Source organism: Trachymyrmex cornetzi, unplaced genomic scaffold (assembly GCF_001594075.2).
Source record: "Trachymyrmex cornetzi isolate Tcor2-1 unplaced genomic scaffold, Tcor1.1 scaffold122, whole genome shotgun sequence".
Taxonomy (NCBI): Eukaryota; Metazoa; Arthropoda; class Insecta; order Hymenoptera; family Formicidae; genus Trachymyrmex; species Trachymyrmex cornetzi.
This window is the reverse complement of record NW_017295784.1, coordinates 2,870,572-2,894,696: the sequence shown is the minus strand read 5'-3', so window position 1 is coordinate 2,894,696 and position 24,125 is coordinate 2,870,572. Positions and strand designations below refer to the sequence as shown.

Sequence of the window (24,125 nt, the reverse complement as noted above, 5' to 3'; positions counted from 1 at the left end):
ATGTCGTACGTCCTGAATGGCGAAGCCGACGCTCGAAGACGCCCCGGGCGTTGTAAAGTTCGCAACGACGATGCAATTAAGACCGGTGGCAGTAGCGAACAAATAAATTTCACCTCTCTTTACTTGCCGCCATGTCGGCGGACAGAGAATCGCGGAGGAAATATCCTCTTTCTATTCTTGTGGACTTGCAATACACGTGTCTAAAGGGAAGCTAATCAGCGAGTTCTTTATACCGGATAGCAAAAGGTCCGTCGATTTCTTCGACGCTAGACCTGAGTGACCTGGGTCACTGTGTGATTGGTCCCGGTATGCCCGTTGTTCTCCATCGGTTGATGCGGCACTGCCATCCACCTGCCGATTAATCGCCATCGCTTGCAGAACAACTGATTGAAGGTTGTGCGGAACTGTCGACTCATGGCGCAATACAGGATGAAGTTGATAGCCGAGTTTATAAGTGTCAGAATGTCTATTACGTCACCTGTCGAGGAAAGAAAAAAACTTGATTAGTAGAAGTTCAAAATCGCAGAGAATGATTTAGCTGCGGAAACTTTTCCATCAACTCTTTGAACTCTTGAATAAATTTTTGAAAAGTTTGCTTCTGGAATTTGGTATGTAAGTTACTTGTTGATAAAGAAGGGAAAAATTTTAAAAGAATCTTTAGCGACCTGGAAATCAAGACGCTCTTCTAATGATCTGTTGTTTACCGAGTAACCAACTATTTTGAGGTTTAGGTTATAGCTTTAGATTATAGAGTCGCGAATTAATGTAAATCGGAGAGTTAATGAATATTCTTGAGATACTTTTTTTAAAATTTTCTTAGAAAATATCCATATAGGGGAAACCAGGGTCTGTTGTTGTACAGGGTTGTTGTACGGGGTCCAAATGCTTATAACTTAATTAGTACATGGCAGAAAAATCTCTTTTTTTGACTGTATTAAATGTAATCGCGGTATTCCTATTCATAGAGAATGACATGTCTTAGAAATTTTTTGTTACAATTAATTATTTTGACGAAGTTTGTGAATACAATCTCTTTTATTAAAAATGATTATGCGGGGTAGATTGACCAAAATAAGAGTGGTTAAATGTCAGTTGATTTTAATATCTTTAGATCGACATATCTTTAGACAACATGCTTACAAATATATTATATTTGATATAGCTATATGTATATATCTTTATTTTTTATATAGAAACTATAGTACAAAAACAAATTATATATTTTATGATTAAAGTAATTACTTTACTTGTATTAATACTATAATTAATACTATAATTACTATTATTTTCCAGAATATAGAACTAACATTAAAATAATAAAAATTGTATTTTTTATATGTGTTGTCTATAACAAATATGCTACTGTGCCAATCCTAGAAGGTGTGACAATCAATCTAGATTACAGAGTAAATTCTCACGTTTTTATAGCTTCATTTAAAATTAAATAACTTATTCGTACGATGATGAATTCAAGAGTAATCTATTTTTTTAATACTTAAAAGTATATTTGATAACGTATATAATATTTCAAAAGACATTCAATTAAAAAAAAATCATTAATAAAAAACTGGGACAACGGTTCCAGTCTCCTTTACTAAACAATTGAAAGTGGATTAGGTTAAAGTCCGAATCCTTTGGGAATTTCTTTTCTTTTATCCAAACGTTTATATGCATTGAATTTCGAAAGGCTCAAAGATGTGAGTGTCGAAGTTTATCCGGGGTTTATTGAAACCTTTCTACAATTTTGTACATGAAGGCTTGCGAAGAAACGTATTTTTTTTTCTTATGTATTTTGGTACTTTCTTATTCTTTTTTGCTCTCTATTATTCTCTCTTATTTTCTTTTAATTTTAATAGGATCTCTGCCCTCTCTTTTTTCTTGGAATAATTCAGGTATGTGGCGCGAGCTTAAAACAATTAGAAGTTAGCTTTTGATTTATACGGATAACCGGATATGAACTTTCGCGGAACGAGAGATTACGACATATGGAATATCGTAAATAAAACCATGTATTTTATAACACTTTATATATGAGAAAACATGCACTTCAATAAATACATTCTCGATACGCTTCCGAGATTGAATGGAAGTCTCCACATGCCATTTCGAATTCTTTCGCTGGAAGAACGATGAAATACATAAATTTCAAACACATCGCATAGTTCTATTAAATAACAGTATTATTATCGTAAATTGTTAGGTATTTTGTAATATTTCATTGAGTTCAACATTTTAATGGAGTGTTTTTTTTTAAATTTTTACATTACACGTAAATTTTTATAATCTGTGTTTATTATAATAATATATAACATTTTATCGCGAACGTTATTTACAAAAATGTTATGAGATAACACTGTCCATAACACTTGTTAAATCTTGATCTCCGACGGTGATTTTAGCGGTTTGACTTAAAATATGATTTACTTTTTTATTAAGTATGTATGCGATCTGTCGCTTTTAAATATCAGCGTTTAATTGATTTAACATCGTTACTTGACAACGTACAAATTAAAAGAAATAATTGATTTTGAAGTAAATTATACCTTTATATTATGACAAAGTTCCCTTCTCTGATTATTGATAATATTTAATCGGATTTTAGCTGAAAATAATACGCTTTTCATAAGAGCATTTGTGCGTTTCATATGTGATCTATTTATTTTTTACTAGATGATTAATATGTACTGTACATATTCGAGCTTTTACATTTTAACTAGCGTGCAAATATATATTAAATTTATCTTAATAAAGAATGAACATTTAATACTTTGAGCGGATAATCTAATTTTACTATTATTTCTAGAATGAATAACTTTTTAATAGCAATAATAATCTTTTATTTGTTAATTATAGAATATATTATCGAGTTAGATATATATCGAACACTTTATTATTTTTATATTTATCCTTTAATTCTTATGTGTGTTTTTTTATTATTATAAGATTTAGGAAATCAATTACTTTATCTATTTTTAAATTTTGCACAGAGCAAATGTCTCTTATTTTTAGCTTTACAGTAATATAATATTAAAAGAAAAAAAATATTTATATTGTTCTAGAGTTAAAAAAAAAAATTGTGTGAAAAATTTTTCTTTTGTTGCATCACGTGCATTACATTTGATGTTTATAAAATAAATCAGCTTTGTCCTGTGTCAAATCAATAGTACTACAGATGTACAATCTAATTTTTGCAACGACACTGAAGTTGCTTGTGTACCATGTAAAGCCGTTTGATCTTTGTGTACGGTACACAATAGCCGTTCTACATAACGTTACTCGAAAAATCGAACATTTGTTTCAATAAGCGAAAAAATCTATTCGCGTCACGACTTCCGTCGTGTTGTGCGACAAGAATGCGAATACGTTGCTTTTCGATATCTTTCGGTGCTCTACGGACTGACGATGATGTTTGCGTAAATTGCCCTTCCGTCGCGGCTAACCCAAGTGTATTTCAACGCGCGACCGCAAGCTGCAAACAGTCCCAGCGAATTGTGCACCATTTCCTTCGGATCCACGTTTTACGCGACGTTTAACGCACCGTTTTACAGTTGTCGGAGGAAATAATGGGGAACTTTTGCGATACCGTACTTTAGATAGGATGGACGTCAAAGTACCATGTTTGATATGAGATTATGGCGCAAAATTTTACGTGAAATTTTATATATCTTAAAAATGGAATAGTAAATGTTACATGCACATACATATATAATTTTTTAATACAGTTTCAAATATATATCTATAATTGTATTAAAAAATTATGTTTTAATTGTATCATTCTATGATGATAGATTTTTTTATTAAATTGATTTGGATCATTAAATACAATAATATGATAAAAATAGTATAGTATGTAAAATAATATTTTCAGAATTATAAAAATAATGATTAGAACAATTATTTTTCTCTCTCTTCTTTGCGCTACGTTTAATTTTGTGATTACGATGTCACAATCTAACCGTATTTGCTATTCCATATTATACACACGATTCGACGCAACATCAGTGTTTACTTTACAAAAAGCCCTTGTTATTGCAGTATAACGAGAACCACAGGGGAATACGAATAATAGAAGCAAGTTTAATGCGAGTGCACATCAAGTAAGACCTCACTTGCAATACCTGTATCCTTTGTCATTGTCCTGACCGTTCCATTTTGGTGTCGCGTCATAAGTACGGTGCATCTCAGTATCGAACGTTAAGTAAATACCCCGGAGGATTCTCATGGCAAGAGTCGGTAACATCGCCGTTGTTTTCAGAAGTGTGAAAATAGAAGAAAATAGGACGACGCGATATTCTCGTTGAGTACTTGCCAATATAGATATATATTTGTTGGATCTCAAGGTAGTCTTTTATACCATAATAGCCAACCCAAGTGTTTCTAAATCTTTTATCGTATTTTGATGATATTTAAACCATAAACATAAAATGGCTTTTAAACATGATGAAAGTAAGATAAGAATTTCTAACGCTTTATTTAATATTTATTTTTATTACTTATCTCGTAATAAGAAAGATAGTAGAAACACGTGAGATTTATCACATTTGTGATCTGCGTAAAAAAAAACATTTACTTTTATGGATTATGTCCGTTGCTCGTTTAAGCTGAATATTTTGCGTGCATTTTAACAATACCAGCATAAATCAAGTAGATTACAATACATCCTGATACAATATATATTCTGAAAAATAATTATGATGAAAGATTATAAGTAAATATTTGAAATATATAATTGCACAAAAGCTGTCATTATTAAATTAGAGATTAATTTAATTATAGAGCATGTTTTTATTTTATGGTTATCAATAAAAATGTGTTTTATAATTTAATTCGGAAAACGTACTTTTACTCTATGCTCTTATGTTAGGCTAGATATGTTATTATAGATGTCTCATTTTTGTAAATCATTTGCTTTATTACTTTTTACAGAATTCAATCTTTCAATTGAAATTTATCAGAGAAGAACGATTTAATAAAGGTGATCTAATAATGAATTGTTAAACAGCAGCAGAATGGTATAATTAGCTTATTCCGTAACATCTTAATGAGATCGTACGACATTTTCCAGAGTATAACGTTGTGTAGCTTTCGTCGAGTTTGTCGTATCGTTTCAAATAATAAAGGAAAATGTTTTAATAATCGGTTGAAATAAGAAAAACGATAACGATTCTATATTTATGTAATTAAATATAGCTTTGTGAGCTCTTAATGGAATTGCATGCCACTTCCGGAGAAATTACCACGGCGTTCCATGACGTGTTCTTCATCTTCATCAAGTTCTGACGTTCTTACAATTTCATACGATTGTTCTTGTCCCTGTAGAGAGAAAGACAATGAGCATGAGTCTTCTCTCCCTTCAATGGGATTTGTGAGACGCTCAGCAAGCGCGTTTCGAGTGATCCTCAATCAGTGTAGTAGAAACGCAAGAACAAAGACCGCGAACAGAATCTTTAGCAATAGTTCTGTATGCGATCTTCCTCGCGTTAAATCTATCAGGGCACTTTTCTTGTAATCAGAAAACGACCCTCTTCTGATTTCGATCAACCGAACTGGAAAGATAAATTGCTTATTCTCTCCTTCATTCTATCGTTTTTGTCCGTACATCTGGTTGCCTTAGATCCAATTTCGATGGCTCGATAACTGTGCAAATGCGAAATGTCGAGCGTAAAGTCCGATGCGTTTGTGCCTCATTATAGTTGGATTCGCAAAGCCGTCTGTTAGACATTGTTATCGCACATTTCGCTTTGAATTTTCTACCTTTTCACAAGCATAATCTTTAAGGCAATATAAATGTGCGAAAAATGCAAATTTCAGTAGCGGAGCTTTTTCTACTACTGAATCTTTTTCTACTAGTCTTGTGAATATATTCATGAATTTTCATGAAAAATATCATGATATAATTTTAAATGTCAAATATTAATTTCTTAATTCATAGTTTAATAATTATAAAAAATGTGTTTATATACTTAACAAATAATTCAAATAATTTAGAGAAAATAAATTATGAAAAGAGACATTAAGAATATCTAAGTCAATATCTGTGAAGAGTTTTAAATGTACATCACGTATTAGAAAAAGACCATCGCAATAAATGACCCGCATTTTTTAAAAGCTCAACTTTGACTGCGTTTAGAAACGTCGCATTTAATGTGAAACAAGGACAGATGATGAATCCGAGGCATTGGAGGCATCCGAGCGACGTATTCGAACGCAGCCATTGTTAAATCCCTTTCAGAATATGATTTTATAAGATATACGAAATACCATAAAATATATATGTCATAGGCGATTCACATTTTGTTAAGAACTCAATAAATTTCTTCTTTCCAGTAAGAAAAGAATTTGTTGTTTAAAATTTAAACTTTAAAAAAATGTCGATTATCTATTAGCTTAATTTTCATATACGTTACAATAATATTTCGATAGTTAAATGTCAAATTAAATACTTTCGAAGTCTTTTCAATTGAGCGTGGTTGAAAAAGTTAGAATGCGATTTTTGTGATATAGTTATTATTAATGAGAATAATATTTGATATTTAACATGTTTCATTAAAATTGTACAATGTGCATATGAGGTTGAAGAGAACTATTTAGATAATAGTTGGTATAAATTGTAATTGTGAATGTAAAAAAAAGTGGGAAGTTTATATTATTTTGTGCATATGAGTGTGGAATTTTCAGAACTATTCTTTTTGTCTACATATGCTTTAACAATTTGCAATTTTTCTCTTTTTTTTTGAAGAAAATACCAAAACTTTGATTAAAAATAATTAGATTCAAATTAAAGTCGTGTTGAAAGCGATGAATTATACATGGATTAGACTAATAAAATATTATATATATATATATATATATGTGTGTGTATATATATGTATATTTTTTAGAATTAGTTTTAGAATTAGTTTTGGATGAATTTTCTAAAATTTTGATTTAATGTATTAAGTTATTAAAAATGAAGAAAATATAATAAGAGTAGAATTAGCGTTTTATATTTTTAATTGGCATACAAATTTTTATAAACAATACATATTTTAATGCTTTTATTGCTTGATTCTATTTATGTGTATGTGATTATGAACTTGAAAAATAGTTTATTGTCTTTACTTTTAAGCAATGATAATAAAAAAGATAAAAAAACAAGAACTGCGTTTTTACAATTTTAATTGCAGGAGTGATTCAAATATCCATTGAAAATTAATATGCTCTCAGCAATATAGGCCTTGAGTATAAAATTTTTATACAGTAATATCAATTTTTATTAAGTACTTTTTTAAATATATTTGCTTTTAATTTTAATAATATTTAAAAATATTTGTTTTTAATTTTGTGTTTAAAATTTGTTTTACATGTAGCTGTATACATATAGAGCTATATATATATATATATATATATTATGTACACATATAATATTTGCAATAGAAAGATATTAACAATTTTGAAGTATAATTTTACACGTAATTTCTGAGGGATTAGTTAAATATCCAGCTAAAATAACGATACATCACTATATATATTTATACGTAATTATATCATAAATTCCACAAGTTACGACATATTTTTTCTGATGGAATTTTGATGGTGTTTTTGGCCTTAATAGTAACGTTATTAAACATTTGTACCATTTTCCATTATATATGAAGTGTTTTTGTAATATAGCTTAACTTTTAACAGAGATAACGTGTACGTAAAGCCAGTAGGCTCCATTTTTGCAACATTCCATGTAATCCGATTACATTTATTTATTTTTAAAATAAATAAAAATGCATAAAATAAATATGCCGTATAAGAGATTGTTTAAAATTACTGTTTTAGGTGAAAATGTCAACATGTCAGCTATTTGTAATCGTTATATCAAAATTTGATGCACTATTTTATTAAATGTGGATGTCAACAGATTTTTTTTTGTAAATTCAAATGCATGCTTTCCTGAAAAACAATCTAATTTAGTTTTGGCAACTTTCAGTTTGGCAACTATCGCGAGGAGTGTGGAAATAGTTACTTATTAATAAATCTAAGTAGATTAAATGAAAACAGAGAGCTAGTTGAAAATAAAAGTTTGGCGATGAAAAATTTACTAGCTTTTCATATTTTCTACAAGACAATCTATCTTTAAGTGATTACATTATGATGTGATTTAGTATTCTCATATAAAACATTGTATATAATAAAGTTAGGGTTTTTTATAGTTGTCGTTTCTTCTCGACGACAGTAACATCAATTTTTTATTTACTGGTCTTCCACAAAGTTTCGAGGTCTTATATAGAATTTAGTAAGATACATCTATTACATACACAACGTACATACTACTTTGATTAATCTTACACTGCTTACCGTCTGCAAAACTACAAGAACGAATTCGCGGAATCGTGCACTTCTTGAACGAAGTTCTCTTAATTAACTTCTGCTGCGAACAGTTTCATTAATTGAGATTGTGTATTGCACAACAGCGAATGTATCTCAAAATTATTTCACGAGATAAATGAATGGAAGATTCGTGTTTGTATCATTACATTGAATACAATCTTGTAACATTGATGAATCAGCATTGACTCAAGTTTATAATCGTTAGCAAAACATTTGCCAGCTCTGTCGCACAATTATTTTTATATTTGCATTAAATATGTCATTACAGGTTTAAGTAAGTAGATAACCATTGCACCTTATGCATAGTTATCTTAAAAATTTTGCTCTGAAAAATAAAAATAAAAAGTAGTGCCCAGAAGTCTTAAAGTTATTTACGTTTCTCTTTGAAGGATATAAATAATGTAAAATCTTAACTCTATATATATCATTTAAAAATGTGTAACTACATTAATAGATATAAAGATAAAATTTGTAAGAAAAAAAAAGTTAACAATGACAAATACTACACAAACATTTGTTTAGAGTGTTCTAAGTATTCCATCTATTTACTTAAAGATTAACAATAATGAAATTGTCTAATATATTTGAAAATAATATATTCAATTAATTCTATAATGATTTTATTACATATTATAAATTACTTCATATTTTCTATTAAAAGTTAAAAAATCAAGTAATATGGTAAAATATTAGGAGAGGGAGGGGGAGATAAATAGAGAGGGGAGAGAGAGAGAGAGAGAGAGGGGAAGACATATGTACAAAATGAATTAAATTACGCATTATAGACGTATCGACAATTATGTCGATGCTGGGTTCACAAGTTGATTTGAAGTCGATTGATTTTTAAGACCGTTTGATTTGATATCTACTAGATTTTCTATTGAATTTCAAAAGAAGATCGACATTTTATCGATGCAACGTTGATAAAACGTCGATCTTCTTGATGTAGCGTTGATAAAATGTTCTTCGAAGATCAATAGAAAATGTAGTCGATATTAAATCTAACGGTTCGAAAATCGATATCAATTTGATTTCGACTTATGAATCAGGGTGGTTCTAAATATATATGATACATTGTATATATATATATATATATAATATATGATATATTGTATATATATAGAAGCAAATGCAAACAAATATTTTCCCATGTATGAAAGTAATTACATCATGTAGCCAACCGTTAGCATGACTTGTTTATAATTTTGTCAGTTATTCATTATTGATGAATATAGGGTGGAGAAATAGTGTTATTATTCATGAGCTCTCTTTTGTGTCCATCCTTCATGGTACGTCGTACTCGTTATTCCTAGTATCGTGCTGAGATAATGCGCGACGTGATGTCGCGTTTATGTCACTCGGAGTTATTGCGGAATCAGTAACTTCCTCGTTAGCGTCTAACTTTTATGTTGATCGTATCACGCCGTGTCAAATTACGCACTTTTCGTATGCTCTCATTACCGAGATCATGCATAGATCCAATAAAAAACCTACATATTTACATGTATCATATTTGGTAGTTTGCTACCTTATTAAAATAATATAGCAATTTATTGTCTTTATATTTCTATGAAAAATTTCTTTGTATAAGACTCATGTCATTCCTGTAATACTTTTTGTTCGGAAAAAAAGGACGAATATTCTAACATAAAAAATATAAAGTTTTAAATTAAAATTTTACTCTCATCTCCGGATCACATAAATTTTATATTCAGAAATTGTTATCTCATGTTTTTGCGAGACTTTGTTAGATGATATCGGAGACACCAGATGGTCTAGAAAAATTTGATTATTATATAAGTTTACCAAGAGAACTTTATATGTCTATCTTTCTGGTTTTTTAATCTCACATTATTAATTGTCCACGTTAATCAAGCTTTTGTAATTTTAATACAAATTGCATAAGAAGGATGATATATTATCCGCCGTTATTTAGTATTTAGCATAATAGGATCGATGGAGAAGCCGTTCTCATTTGTTTTTTCAAGCGCAGTAGCATTTGTTGTTTTTAAATTATGTGTTTTGTTGATGCAAAGTATTGTCAAGGGAAGTAAAAACTTACGTTGTACCTTCAATGTGAAACGCGACTTGCCCGTTACCTTTAATAAGAATGGAAGTATCATTCAATATGAACTTTAGTAATATGTTTCACGCGCCCGATCGTTATGAGTGCGAGAAAGTTAACAGTAGCAAATGCTCTACAAACGTAGCAATGAAAATTATATGCAAGTCACTATCGCATACATCATAATGTCACACAAGCGAAATTTATTAGGTGACATTACAGACATCGCGTGTCATGTATGAATGTCAAAAAGTTAACTCAGAATGGTTATTTATATCTTTTACTCAATTGCTGGGTAGAATTGGTACATATTTGATAAACGAAGTAAATAAAAATTAATATTTTGTATAAAACTTTTACTTTTACCGCATTAATATCACATTCTCCGCCGTTTGTGAGAGTAATTTTTTTGATAAATAGCTTCTTTATATCAATCCTTCTTAGAGAATAATTCTTTCTTATCTTCGCCAAATGTGCCAGATAAAATATCGATATACACGCACAAATAGAGGTGACACTTCTACAAAAAAAAGACTCATAAAAATTACCATACAATGCTATAATACGTGATATGAAATTTCATGTCAACTTTCCTCATACCTTATATTGAGCTATGTATTAAAATTCGAATACGGAGGAATCTGATGCCGTGTGTATTATAACGAAAGAAAATATATTCCATTTGCTAATGAACTGGCAAATGGAATATATTTTCTCTCACTAGATAGTGAGCTCAGTACATTCAAACAGACCGTGGAATTAGTTTCAGTAAACTTACTTGCGCCGCTTCCAGGTATAAAAGTTTAATTTGATTGTTTTATGTGGAAATGGCTACATATAACTTTCGATTCTTTACGTAAAGATAACGAAAGAAAAATCATCTGGTCAATTTAATTACTTGTTTTTTTGATCAGCAACCTAATCGAAATTAATTAACCTGCAACCAATCATAAATCACACACAATAATCGTTGGCAAAGATATAAAAACAAATTACAGTTCGGAAAGATCTGAGATTTTTTATTGATATCTTATTATTACACTACCTTTGTAATATACGTGTAACAAATTCGGCGTATAAAAAAAGTAGAATTTGTATTTTGCATGGAACCCCGCGGTTAAATTGAGGGATGAATAGATGAATAGCGTTGGTGCATGTACTGATGTATTGTACACATACACAATGCTTGTTGGCCTTTGCTTTATACAAGAAGATTACATTTATACATGATTACAACATCGGTGAAGGTATATGTGTTAATTAGAATACGCCAATCGAAGATAGAACACACAAACACGGAATATAGTACTAGCCCATATTAAAAACAGAAGAGTATAAATCTAACTTGAAATTCTAACAGGAAATGTATAAAATCGCCTGTCGTTTGCAGGATTCACCACCGTGAGATACGTTCAAAAAAACTCTTTTTGATATTTAAATATTTGGAAATCTAAAATTTAACATTTTTCAATTTTTCGATCTCAAATATGTATCTTAAAATCTTTCAAATTTTGGTTAGTTGAAAATTTAAAGTTCTAAAGTCTTAACTTATATTAATATTTAGATGTATATTCTAAATGTACGATTAATTTCCTATGAAATATGGACATTTGATGAAATTATTTGGGTGTTTTTTAATTTTAGTTGCTAATATCCCATGCAAACAATATTTTTTACATAAATAATTATGATTTATAGAAATAATGATTTTATGATTAAATATAAAATATGTCTTTAATAAAATTAGTGAAGATTTATATTTTTATCTGACGTTTCGTCCGATATGATTTGCGTTCTACCGCAGATATCCAATTTATTTTTTGCTAACTCGGGGAAAAAAGAAAGTTTGTGATCCTTAAGATATTCATGGGAACCGTGCAAGACTTTAAATCATACTGAGTATCACTGAGATGTACATACATATATATAAAGATATATATATATATATTTAATTATTTTATACAAATATTTAAATTATCTTACAAAATTACGCGTTCTCTTGATAATTAGATCGTGAAATCAAAAGAGAATAACGCAATGAAATGAGAAAATGAGTTATGTTCAGGTATATCTGCAGTTCTTTTCGGAATATAAAAGAAATATTTTTCTTCTATTTCTTAAAATAGTTGACGGATTGATTTGATGTACGATAACATATCGATGAAGAATCCGAGCTTTACTTAAGAGGTTCAAGACGGAATTTCATATAACATAAAATATTTGTGAAGTTTCGACATCTATAAGTAACGAGTGTTTGGTACTTTTTCCAAATTCAATATTCTGACGGGGCAAAAAGACCCTATTATGTCACATTTGGATCATGTAGATCCAAGATTTCTCGTACACAATATTCTGCGCGACACTCTTTCTGCCTTTAACGGTATATTTATGATAAGACCGTATACGTATATGGTAAAAAGGGAAATATTGGTTTTTTTTATATTACATTGCAAGTTTTTGTCGTATTATGAATGTAACGAAATCATTATACAATAAACATTTTTGTTGTTTTATTTTTTTATATAAAACAAATGATGATTGTTTCAATAACTTTTAGCGTAATAAATAAATCGCGATTATATTTTGCTTGGGTAATCTATTAACAAGAATTTTGTTATATTATAAATCTGTATGAAAATGATGTAATATGATATATGATGAAATAATGCGTTGTGTTATAAAATATCATAAAAGTACAGTTATGATAATAAGTTGTAATTGACACATTATATATTAATATATACCGCTTTTAAAAGTATTTGCTATGCTTTCAACCACTCACATCTCGTAACAATTTCAGAGCAACATATAATATATGATGATGTAAAATGCAGATTAAACGTGACGACGATGAAAATGCCGGTGACGTAAAGTAAACATATTTAATGTTCGTGAAATGCATAATTTGATCTGCGTAACAGTGTTTTCGCCTCAATTTCATATTTCACGCATGAGACATTGTAATATCGAGCACATTAATTATGAACCATATGATCTTTTGCCAGAGTGATAGTTATATATATATATATAATTTAGATGAAACTTTTTTCTTCTAATAGAAAATAGCTTTTCTGAGAAATTTCTTGTTGTTTTAGTAATACAAAATAAAATTTAATCTTACGTCAATTTGCGGTAAATAAAATTTTACAATAATTTTGGATCCATTTTTTATTATCTTGATAATTTTTAAATATTATTTTTAAATGTATACCAAATGTGTCAATTTTCAAATATATACCAATTAACGGAAGAACATTAATGATTTATCGTTTTGCGCGTGAAATATTGTCGTAGCAGTTACTTCTCTGACCGTAATTGCACTAGTTAAAACTTTCTTACACGACTCATTGGATGTCAACTGTCATATTTTAGGCTGACTCTTTTTCTTTCTTTCTCTCCTCTCTGTGATGTTCTCTTACTCTTGAAGAACTTTTACGATAGGAGTTTTATATGTTTTATCGTAAATATCGAGTACGACGGTGTGTTTTTCTATTTACAGTGCTTCAGCAAACAAGACGTCTTATAGACAAATTCATGAAATTCACAGAAAATACTTGAGATTCGTATGAGTTTTCGTGGCTTGAATTTGAATCGCCTTTTTGCTTTTGAATTGCATGGACTCATTTCATGCATTATCTTGAATTTTTGTTATCGTAATTTTTCTGTTAGCTTATAATTTTATATTATTTAATATCGCATTATCAAATTTAATAACATTTTTTTTTACAATATCTCTATACTTTTAAAGATATATAATGTAGCAAACAATAGCGGTTATTGATTTTGTGCGTAAATTGCGTTAGCAGACGTTAAAGCTTTTACATGGAAATAATATTGTAAAGTGGTACAAAAGAATTATATAACATATCAACGATTATTTAGTTTCTCATTAAAATCATTCCCATCTTTTTTATAGTTAAATTATATAAAAAACTTTATTGAACTTAAGAATAATAGAAATAAAACTAATTTAAAACATTATATGACATTAAATGAATAATAACATATATAATAATTCTATATCGTTATATTATATAGAATTTAATTCTTGCACATTCATCATTGTTACAGTAGTAGAGATCAGATATTTATCTGTTAAATTTCATTAGAATTTATTAATTAAATCTCAGCTCTCGCGATATAACAAATATATAACGAATGTGACATATTACAGTATACGATTTACGGCCATTGATAAGTACAAATTTATCATTTTATGATTTATTGAATCATAAAATTGATTATGCAAACGAAGAGGATATGCTTCTTAAGTATTTTTAATCATTGAATATGAGTACTCATTTGCATATAAATCGGATTAGAAATAAAAGAAAAATTTTAAATTATACAATAAAACACAACACAAACACATCAGCTCCCAAACAACTACAATTAAATATTTATTTGTAGTTTATTTTGATACATTGTGAACTCACCCAACATCACGTAGCACGTGTTGAAGAAACTCGGGCCTAGTATAACGCTGAGCAATCCTAAAATGCCCTGTGGCATCTCCGTGAAGAGGAATAACAGGAGCACCGCTAATAACATCATCGTAGTCCTGTCAGTCTGTCTTTCTTTATCGTTGCCCTTTCTTCTCTTCTTGGGTTTCTCGCAGGCGTGCTCTTTGCCGTTGCCCATCTTGATTGCTGTGTTTTTCGTAGTAAGTTTCTTTCGCCTCCGTTTTGCCTCCAACAACACCTTGACTAGTTTAATACTCAACCCCGTTAATGCTATACATGGTATCAGTTTGATCACCACGCTATAGATCCAAACGTTGATGTCCTTGAGAACATTGCTTATTGGAGACTCGGTGAGTTTCACGAAATATAGCGTGGTGTTAGTCGTGCCTTCGAGAGACGCAACTGTGCTGTTGGCCGTCTGCTGGAGTTTTGTTAGATTGACGCTCATCCCCCGTTCATCCAGTATTTCCACTTGCGGTCTCACTTCGGTGTTGATATAAAGTGGTATGCAAAGTATTGGGCAGGACACATAAGCAAAGGCGATCATTAGGGAGGTGCGCTTGTTACTACACCATTCGCGATTCCTCTGTGGATATGCTACTGCAATATACCTCCAGACTGCTAGAGTCACCGTCAGGCAGATTGAGATCGTATGACACACCTGTGCGAAGTTAGAATGGAACAGGACGAAGATGCTCCAACCGTAGGTGAAGGTATCTCTGCGGGGCCGTTGATAGAGATACATATGGATTGCGTAAGGAATGTACTCGATCATCACGAGTAAATCGGCCACGGCGAGACCGGTGAGAATCATGTTGGTAGGCGACTGCATCTCACGACGCGTTAGCACGGCGATATTGAGTACATTGGCGATTGAGCCGAATATGCATACCAATAGACTAGCCCAGCCATGCACCTGAGCATACCAATTGTAGAAGGATTCCAAGCGCGCGCCGCACTCGTATCCCGTGGGTTCCGGCGCCGGCGTAAAGTTCTGGCTGAAATTCATCTTTGCGAAGTAAAGTGGTCCTGCGAAGGAGCAAAGTGCACTGCCACTATGGGATCAATGAACTCTTCTTTCTCGTCTTTTGGAATTTCTATTCTCCTCGGATGAATCATTACCGTCTATGACAATAATTTTCTTGATGTTTTTTCATTGAAGAACGTTACGAATGGAGTAACATGAATCGGAGTTAATCATATGAAATTATATTAATAACTGACGATTATATTGCGACGTTATTGATGATGATGACTTACACATATTAATGACGATAAAATTAAGATTACAATCACAATTAAGTTTTTTAACAATTATTACTGTCGGATTAACGAAGACATTTATTACACACAGCTTACTTAGCAGTGTTAATTGCTACCGATTCTCAATGATTCCTATACTAGAGAACATTTATAAATTGATATTGGCATATTTCATAGCAAACGGGAAAAGTTTTCGTCATTTCTGTGTCGTTTTGGAGAGATATGATCGAGAAAATCGAATCACTCTGCCGCCCACTTATATCACATCTTTGATTCACTTTAAAATTTCGGTTGACTAAGTTTGATCAGAAATCGTTCACTGATTTGATGCGGAGAAAATGTGATAATTTTTCTACATTCTTCGAACTGGAAATCACACGATAACTTTGAGACGATTTGTGCTCGTACACGCGCGGATATGAAGGGAAAGATAAAGTTACTATGTGTTTGAAAATTCTCTCTCTCGATCTAACTCGAACGATCATAGTCGAATATGTTTTGGTCAAACTTTTACGCTGTCAAAGGGCGTACGATGAAACGTTGAAATATAATAGTAATAAAACTTTCGTTATTATTATTATCGTATGACAATTTGAGGTTTCCAAGCGGAGCGTCGAATACGAGTGTAGACAGTTTGCCTCAACTATTATATTTCACTTTTTAATTATATTTCAGCGCTTAAAAGATACAAATTGATACTGTGCGCTAATAATATCAAGTTTTTATGTAACAAATATCAAGATTATGTTTCTCCCTTTCGCAATAATAAAGATAATAGATTTCTCAGCATAGGTTTATACTATTCAAATATTTAACATCAATACCAAGTAGTATCATTAATTAATAGACACATAGAATTACAATTAGGGAGGGTGATGTTTAATTAATTTTCCTAGAAATTAGCCACGCCGCCCGCGTGGAGTCCAGCTTTCCATATTCGAGGAATCGCAACTTTTCGAGTGAATCGAATTTTTGTGTTGTTCAGGATCACTATGACATGTGATACGAATGGCCGATGACACGTACGGCTGGTGACACGTGTAAGAAGGACGCTTCAGTTATTAACCGTGGTTGCCGCACCCTCGAGTGCCATAGAAACACTTTTCTACGCACAGCGTAATAACCGTTCGGGCACGAAACGAGCATTATCGTCAATCCGAACAAAGAGATGCACAAACATTCCGTTTTCAGTTTTCCACTTCTCTTGTTGCATGTAGATCGAATTACCGCCCACACTTAACCGATCACTAAGCGAGCTCTTGATCGCGGAATCGCGGAATGAGCTTTCGCCGCTGGCTAAAATTACTTCAAGCGCTAATTTGGGATCGCTCGTTTTACGTTTATATCGCCTTATCTCCTGTTAATATAGCTTATTTCAATTCTTCGTGATATTTAGTACACTCGCACCGATTGTTCCGTGACTTTTTTTTTTCTTTGTTAGCAATTCTTTTGCAAACAATACAGCTGTTTTACGTTAGATAGAAATTCGAGGAGCATCACACGCCCGCATATGTGATAAGTTGACGTCCGGACGTCGAATGAAGCGAAAAGGCGTCGCGACGCCTCGTACATTGGAATGGGGTAGCTTTTGCGCCTGCGTCTAGTTCTCCATTCTAGTCCCCTTCTATGTCTTCCTCCCTTTCATTCTGTTTCTTCCTGTCTTTCTCTCTCTTCCTCCATACTGTCCTTTCTCGTCTGTCAAAGCAGTTCCCTTGCATCTTTGCGACGAAAGCTTTAGTTGGGTCCTCTTATAGAAATTATCCAGGAATCTTAGATGGGGTAATTTATAAACCAAATGGAAATTTAATCTTAATTCAAATTCTATAACATAGATTTATATGAGAAAGATTTATATTAGATTATTTATTATTTTGTGATTTAAGAGCTATTTATGTAATTTTATACATTATTATATTTTTCTTATTTTAAAACTATTTTTCATAAATTGCATTTATTGCGAACAATTCTATGTGAAGATATCCTGTACAAATAATCTTATTTTTATTTCTCTTTAATCTAATTTTCTTTCTGATTGTATTTTTATTTTGTGTTATTTTTCTTTCGCGGAAAAAGAAAGAATACTTAGAAAATATTGGAATGAAATATCATATTTTGAAAGAGATTCGCTTTAACCTTATCAAATCACAATGTAAGAACCGCGATACGTACGCAATCGAATCGCGGCGCTAAACGATTCTGAGAAAAGGAAATAATTCAAATCTCGTTGGTGGGAGAGGAATTGGGGGAGGTCTGAGTCAACGGTAGTAAATATTAAAATGTCGCCATACATTACCGAGCGGAAGAAAATCCTGATTCCAAGTCGTTTCTCATCAGAGTAGGATGCTTTATCTTTATTCTGCTTACTAGCTATTACTTTTACGCATTTTCTTTTATCGGTCCTCGCTTGTGAGCCTCGTTAAAGTGCATCGCAGCTCGTAAAAGTGCCTTGCTTTTTACTCGGGTCTGTCTTCTGTCATCAGCGCGCCCATCGGTATCAGCTTCCGCTTGCAACGGTATGATTCCCAACTCGGCTTTGACATAGCGATGCAATCTCCGCATCAGCGAGGATTGCTTTTTCTCGCAACTGCATTCGTCGTTTGTCTCGTGTTAATAGAATGGCGCTTTCGCGAATGGAATCCACGTACGCGCTTCGGTGTCTTTGAATAGCGACCGTAATTAGCACCTACAAATGCGGATTTGCTTTATAGTAAATCGGGGCAATCGGTTCAGTGAAGGTGCTCAATTGATTGGTATGTTTAGTTAATTAATCGAGTAATTTACCTGAAAATTGACGCATTCTAAACTCATGGAGATGATGTATGTATGTACGAAAATGCTACGGTTATAGAGGAATGTTTCATGAATGCACTCAGTTCCGTATTGTCATCACAGATTCGATGACAAATATTCTCTGATACCTATCTCACGTTAATATGCAAACGCAATTCTCATATTAAATATGTGATATTAAATAGCTATATTTAACATCAAACGTTTTAAATGGATGGATGAAAATGTGAAAAAAAAAACATAGAAATCTGGATAATTGCAATTCTTTTAAGTATTTTCTTAAATATATAGATTTTTAGAACAATAAAATAAAAAAATGAGTGTTTATTTACTATTATTAATATAAAAATACAATAATTGTTTTTTAAATTGTTTCTTTGCGGAAAGAAAAACAAATAATATCTCATATTCTATCATTAAAATTTCTAGAAATATTTTTTTCTTGCATATAGTAGGATTACGATGCGATCGTATTTAATGGAATTCATGATAAATCTTCCTCCTTATTATTCTCTGTAAAGTGCAGGCATTGCGCAATATCTCCTAATACATGTGACAGCGAGAATCGTTTTGCATATGCGAAACAATTTGTAACAGCATCCTGATATTAATTCTCGTCGTTAATATATACCATGTTGAGCTTTTCGTTCTCTCAGAAACCTCCAAAGATATTCGCATGTTGCTTCTCTGAGGCTTACAACAAATGCAAATAGCAATGCGTAACAATTCGTGTTCGATCGTGTTTGATTGAAAGCGTGCGTTTCGCATTTCTGTTCTAACTATCGTTTTATTAAAGTCGACTCGGATAGAAACTGTGTGGTATAATTTCGATGAATTCAATTTCAATCGTTATATATAGACAGTGGAACAGTGCCTTAGATCGCATTTCCATAGTAATTTCTGAAGGGTGAGAGTGATCAGCGCAAAATTGCTCGTTTAAGAAAGAAAAACTTCTTTAAGTATAATATTATGAAGCAAGGAGGAGAAAAGGAATCAATAATTTTGCTAATTTTATAAATTTTATATAATTTGCCAATTATATAAATTTTATATAATTTGCCAATTTTATGAATTGTATATAATTTGCCAATTTTATGTAATTTTCTATCATCGAATCTGTTTTTATCCTTTTTATTGAATCTATTACAATCTTAATATCTTGTTATTCTTTAATGTTAAAGATGCTAATTTTATAGATTTTAGAGTTTTATATTGTTTTTGTGGTATGATTTTTTTATAACTTTTATTTTATAAACATTTTATAGCAAAATATTTTTTTTTATTTAGGAGATATATTTGAAACTGTTCTTTTGTACTCTCTCTCTCTCTCTCTCTCTGAAAAAGTTTAAAAAAAAAATAAAGTAATTTTTTCAATATAGGGGAAAGATGTTTTTTTAACATGTCCAACTCTTATTTCTCGTAGAGAATTACCATTTTATGTTCTCAGCATTTGGATATAGGTGAATTGATTTTGGAAGGTTTCAATGTCTGATTCCTTTTTTTCTTTCTACTTTTTTGTCTTCCTTTTATCTTGTTGCCTCGTTTCCGTTTCTCCTTGAAATTTTCTGTAGCTTCATGCATATTGTACATCTAACACTGGAAAGCTATTACTCGAGTTGAGCACGGAGAGCGTGTTTTACATTAGGGCGAGGGAGAGTGTACCTTTTCCTAATGGTATCGTATTAAAAGTCTCCATACGGATTGTGTGATTTTAGTATATTTTATTTTCAATCGCGGATTTTTTTCAGTTCGAAAAAACTTTAGTATTAAAACCTATAGAGACTTATATCTTTCTCATAAATCCAGGTGACATTATTTGTCGTTTAAATAATGACAAATAACGTTAGCTCGCTACTTGGGATGTTATGTTGTTTTGTTCATGAAAACATCTAGTATCACATTGTTACAGTCAGCCTTAAATCTGAAATATAGCTTTGATCACAAATGGAACATTTAATAAAATAGTCACTGTGTAATAATAATTATTTAAATGGGTTTAAATGCCCAAGGGAAATTATTATTTCACGATGCGTGAATTCCGTTTGTATCAATATTAACGTTAGCTTCTGCGTGTATATATTATTGTTATACATCTCAAATAAATCATTAACTATTCTCAGTTGAACTAATTGAATGTCAATTATTAACACATATTTTAACAAAACCGTACGAATTCATAAGTATATATATTTCTAATTGTAATATATAATTCTGAGAAATTCTATACATGTCCTTTAAATTAGAATGGAAAATGTTAGTGATGCAATAACTTTGTGAAATACATTTGAGAACAATGTAAGAAGAAAGGTTCAAATATAATTTTCTGATAGAAGTTATTATTTTAAGTTAATTATTTTTAAGTTTAAAAATGAAACAATCAAATATAATATTGTACAACGTATAAACAAGTTGTCACGTACAGTATAATAATATTATGAAACTTGTATTATAGGCGGAGAAGATTTTCCTAAAGAATAATTTTTTGTTATATATAAATCAAATTTGAAATTACATTTAATTTTCAACTGACGAAAATAAAAATTTTTCTATTAGACAATTGCATCTTAATTCTTTTGTTTTTATATTCTTTTCAGAAGTATTTTACAAAGTACATGATTATATTTTCAATATTTTATAATAACTTTGTGTATTCCGTGGAATTTGTAGAGGATATTTAGATCTGAGTTTGTACAGTTTTGTACGAAACATTTGTCCATGCAAAATACTGACAAAAAGCATTCTTAATATGTAAAGATCAGGCAAAGTTCATACATAAATATTTAACCTTCTCGACTAATGTATATTCGATGACTTTCTGTTGGTCGATGCGACATTTGAAATTCGCTGACGGGATTTCGACGACAATTCAATCGTGATTAAGAATAGGATTAAGTTATTTGTCATTTGGACACGGGATAGAAATTGTTGCTCGAATCACATCTGATATATTTTTATCAGACCTTGTTTATTTTTCTGGCGTGACACGGATGATATCCACTTTTATTAACTTTTCGGTCATTCTTGAGAAAAAATACGAGGATTCAAAATTTATCTTGTGTATTAAATATCCTGTCATAAGTAATATATTTGAGGTTCTAAATCAACAATGGTATTATATTCTGTGCGAAAAAAAAATAAAACGCAAAAGAAACGATAAAATGTTTCGTTTGTACGTAACTTAAATAAATATTTATTACAATTGTGTTGCTAAAAAGAAATATTATGAAGATATTATTATAATCTTTATTCAGATATCTGTTGTAAAGCTTTACGCATATTTCTCAATAAATAAGTTATAATAAATTATAATAATTATTGAGTTATAATTTCAATTTCTTACTGTTAATATTAATGAAATTATTGTGAGTTGAATCGATTTATCACTGTATGTGTAACAAGTAGCATCATCATAAATTATAATCTACATAAAATGATTACTATAAGGCGTGTAAAAGACCTAGTGATTATTTCGTGATACATACGTGTAGAGGAATAGTAAAGCATGTTGTATAGCAAAATACAAGTGCTTTGCTTTCGTATTCTTTGTTTAGTTTGTTGAAACCCTTGCATTTTTGCCATATATCCCACCCATTATCTATATATAGCAAAATACAAGATTTCAAAAAGTTTATTTTTTAATACAAAAACTAAATATTTCGGATTTCTAATATTTTTTTCATAATAGCAGACAGTACAAAGTTTTTACTGATATAGTTCGTTTATTTTAAACATAGTAAATAATACTTAATAAATTAAATATTTTTGATAGGTGCGGCGTATATACCAGGATTACTCTAGAAATAGAAACTTACTAATGCACAAAATAAATTATAATTAAACATTTATTTATAGTAGGTAACGTCGTCAACTTTTTGTCATTCAGTTACATATAATTTTGTTAATTTTCAGAAAATAAGAGATATCAGTTTTCTCTACTTTTCGCAAGCACGTATGTTTGATAGTAGACTTCTTTGTTCCATAGGCTGATCTTTGGGGGGGCCACCCGTAATTGTGATCTGAACAATATTTCGTTGGAAGACGAGGTCAACGTTCGATAAAAGACGAGATACGAATTACATTCTTGGGTTTCTTTATTAGTTTCCAACTTTCGTCAGGAGTGTTTTAGCAAACTTGTCACCCTTCCATAGATGGTCAGTTTCTTTTCCTTTTTTCGTTATATTGCCATTCCTCGGTCGAATGACGACAGTAATATCGAGGAGCTTTTGCCAATTGTTTTCCACGAAGCACGGTAAAGTGAATAACAGAGCTCAATGTGTTCCAATAAACAGTGTTAGTGAAATTATCACCGTTTCGTAATCGTATTTTGTTTAATAGGAGCTATTTTATAATGCCGTATTTTTTTAATGCTTTCTTTTTGTTTATTTGCTAGTAAAATGACCTTTATGTTGCAAATGCGTTATTATATTGCAGTGTAGAGAATGATTACGAGTATAATTTGGGATCGTATTACTTTATTTTACGGAAACAACAGTACTCTGTTTCGCAAGAAATAACGATCCCCGAGTCGAATCGATGTCCCGAGACAGAGATTGGATTATTTCATTATATCAAATAATTATATTATGTCTTCGTAGGTCATCGATTCAGAATTACGTGTAAATAGCAGCTGCTGGAATTTCTAGATTCGTTGAGATGAATCTTCATGCTATTTTCTGTTTAAATGGACTCACAGCATTAAGCTGTGAATTAAAGCTTACGTAATATCGAAATGAAGGAAGAAGCTTGCATAATTTACGCTTGGCTACGACAGTAGTTCATAATCAACATGCTGGAAAGAATTTTTTATCAAAGTTTACACATAATATAAACTGCAGGTGGTTGAAATTGTTTTATACATAACAAAAACAAAAAATAGCTGTATTTGCACGTAGTTCGACAATACCGACATTTATTGCCTGATTGTTGAAAAACCCAATATAAAATATTTTGAATTGAATATATACTTTTTATTTATGACCGTGTGTATTTACGAGGTTGGTTTTATATTTTTATGAAGCATTACACGCGAAGATATCTATATCTACATGAATTATTTCTGCATTGGCCACAAGAAAAGAACGTGTGTAAATATTGATTTTCTATAACAATGGTTAAAATTATTTTTTATACATTTATTTTTGTAGTGTTTTTTTCTCTTTTTGCGAGAGATGAAGGATACTTTT

General features: G+C 30.8%; 1 protein-coding gene across 1 annotated transcript; it reads right to left on the bottom strand.

Moving 5' to 3' along the window:
• Positions 1-16,024, bottom strand: LOC108768808 (sex peptide receptor). The gene is made up of 2 exons (XM_018519407.1): positions 14,863-16,024; positions 1-478 (listed from the first exon to the last, which is right to left on the bottom strand). Exons 1-2 carry the CDS (start codon positions 15,896-15,898, stop codon positions 267-269), a joined length of 1,248 nt encoding a protein of 415 aa, XP_018374909.1. The 5' UTR covers positions 15,899-16,024; the 3' UTR covers positions 1-266.
• Positions 16,025-24,125: the final 8,101 nt, after the last annotated feature.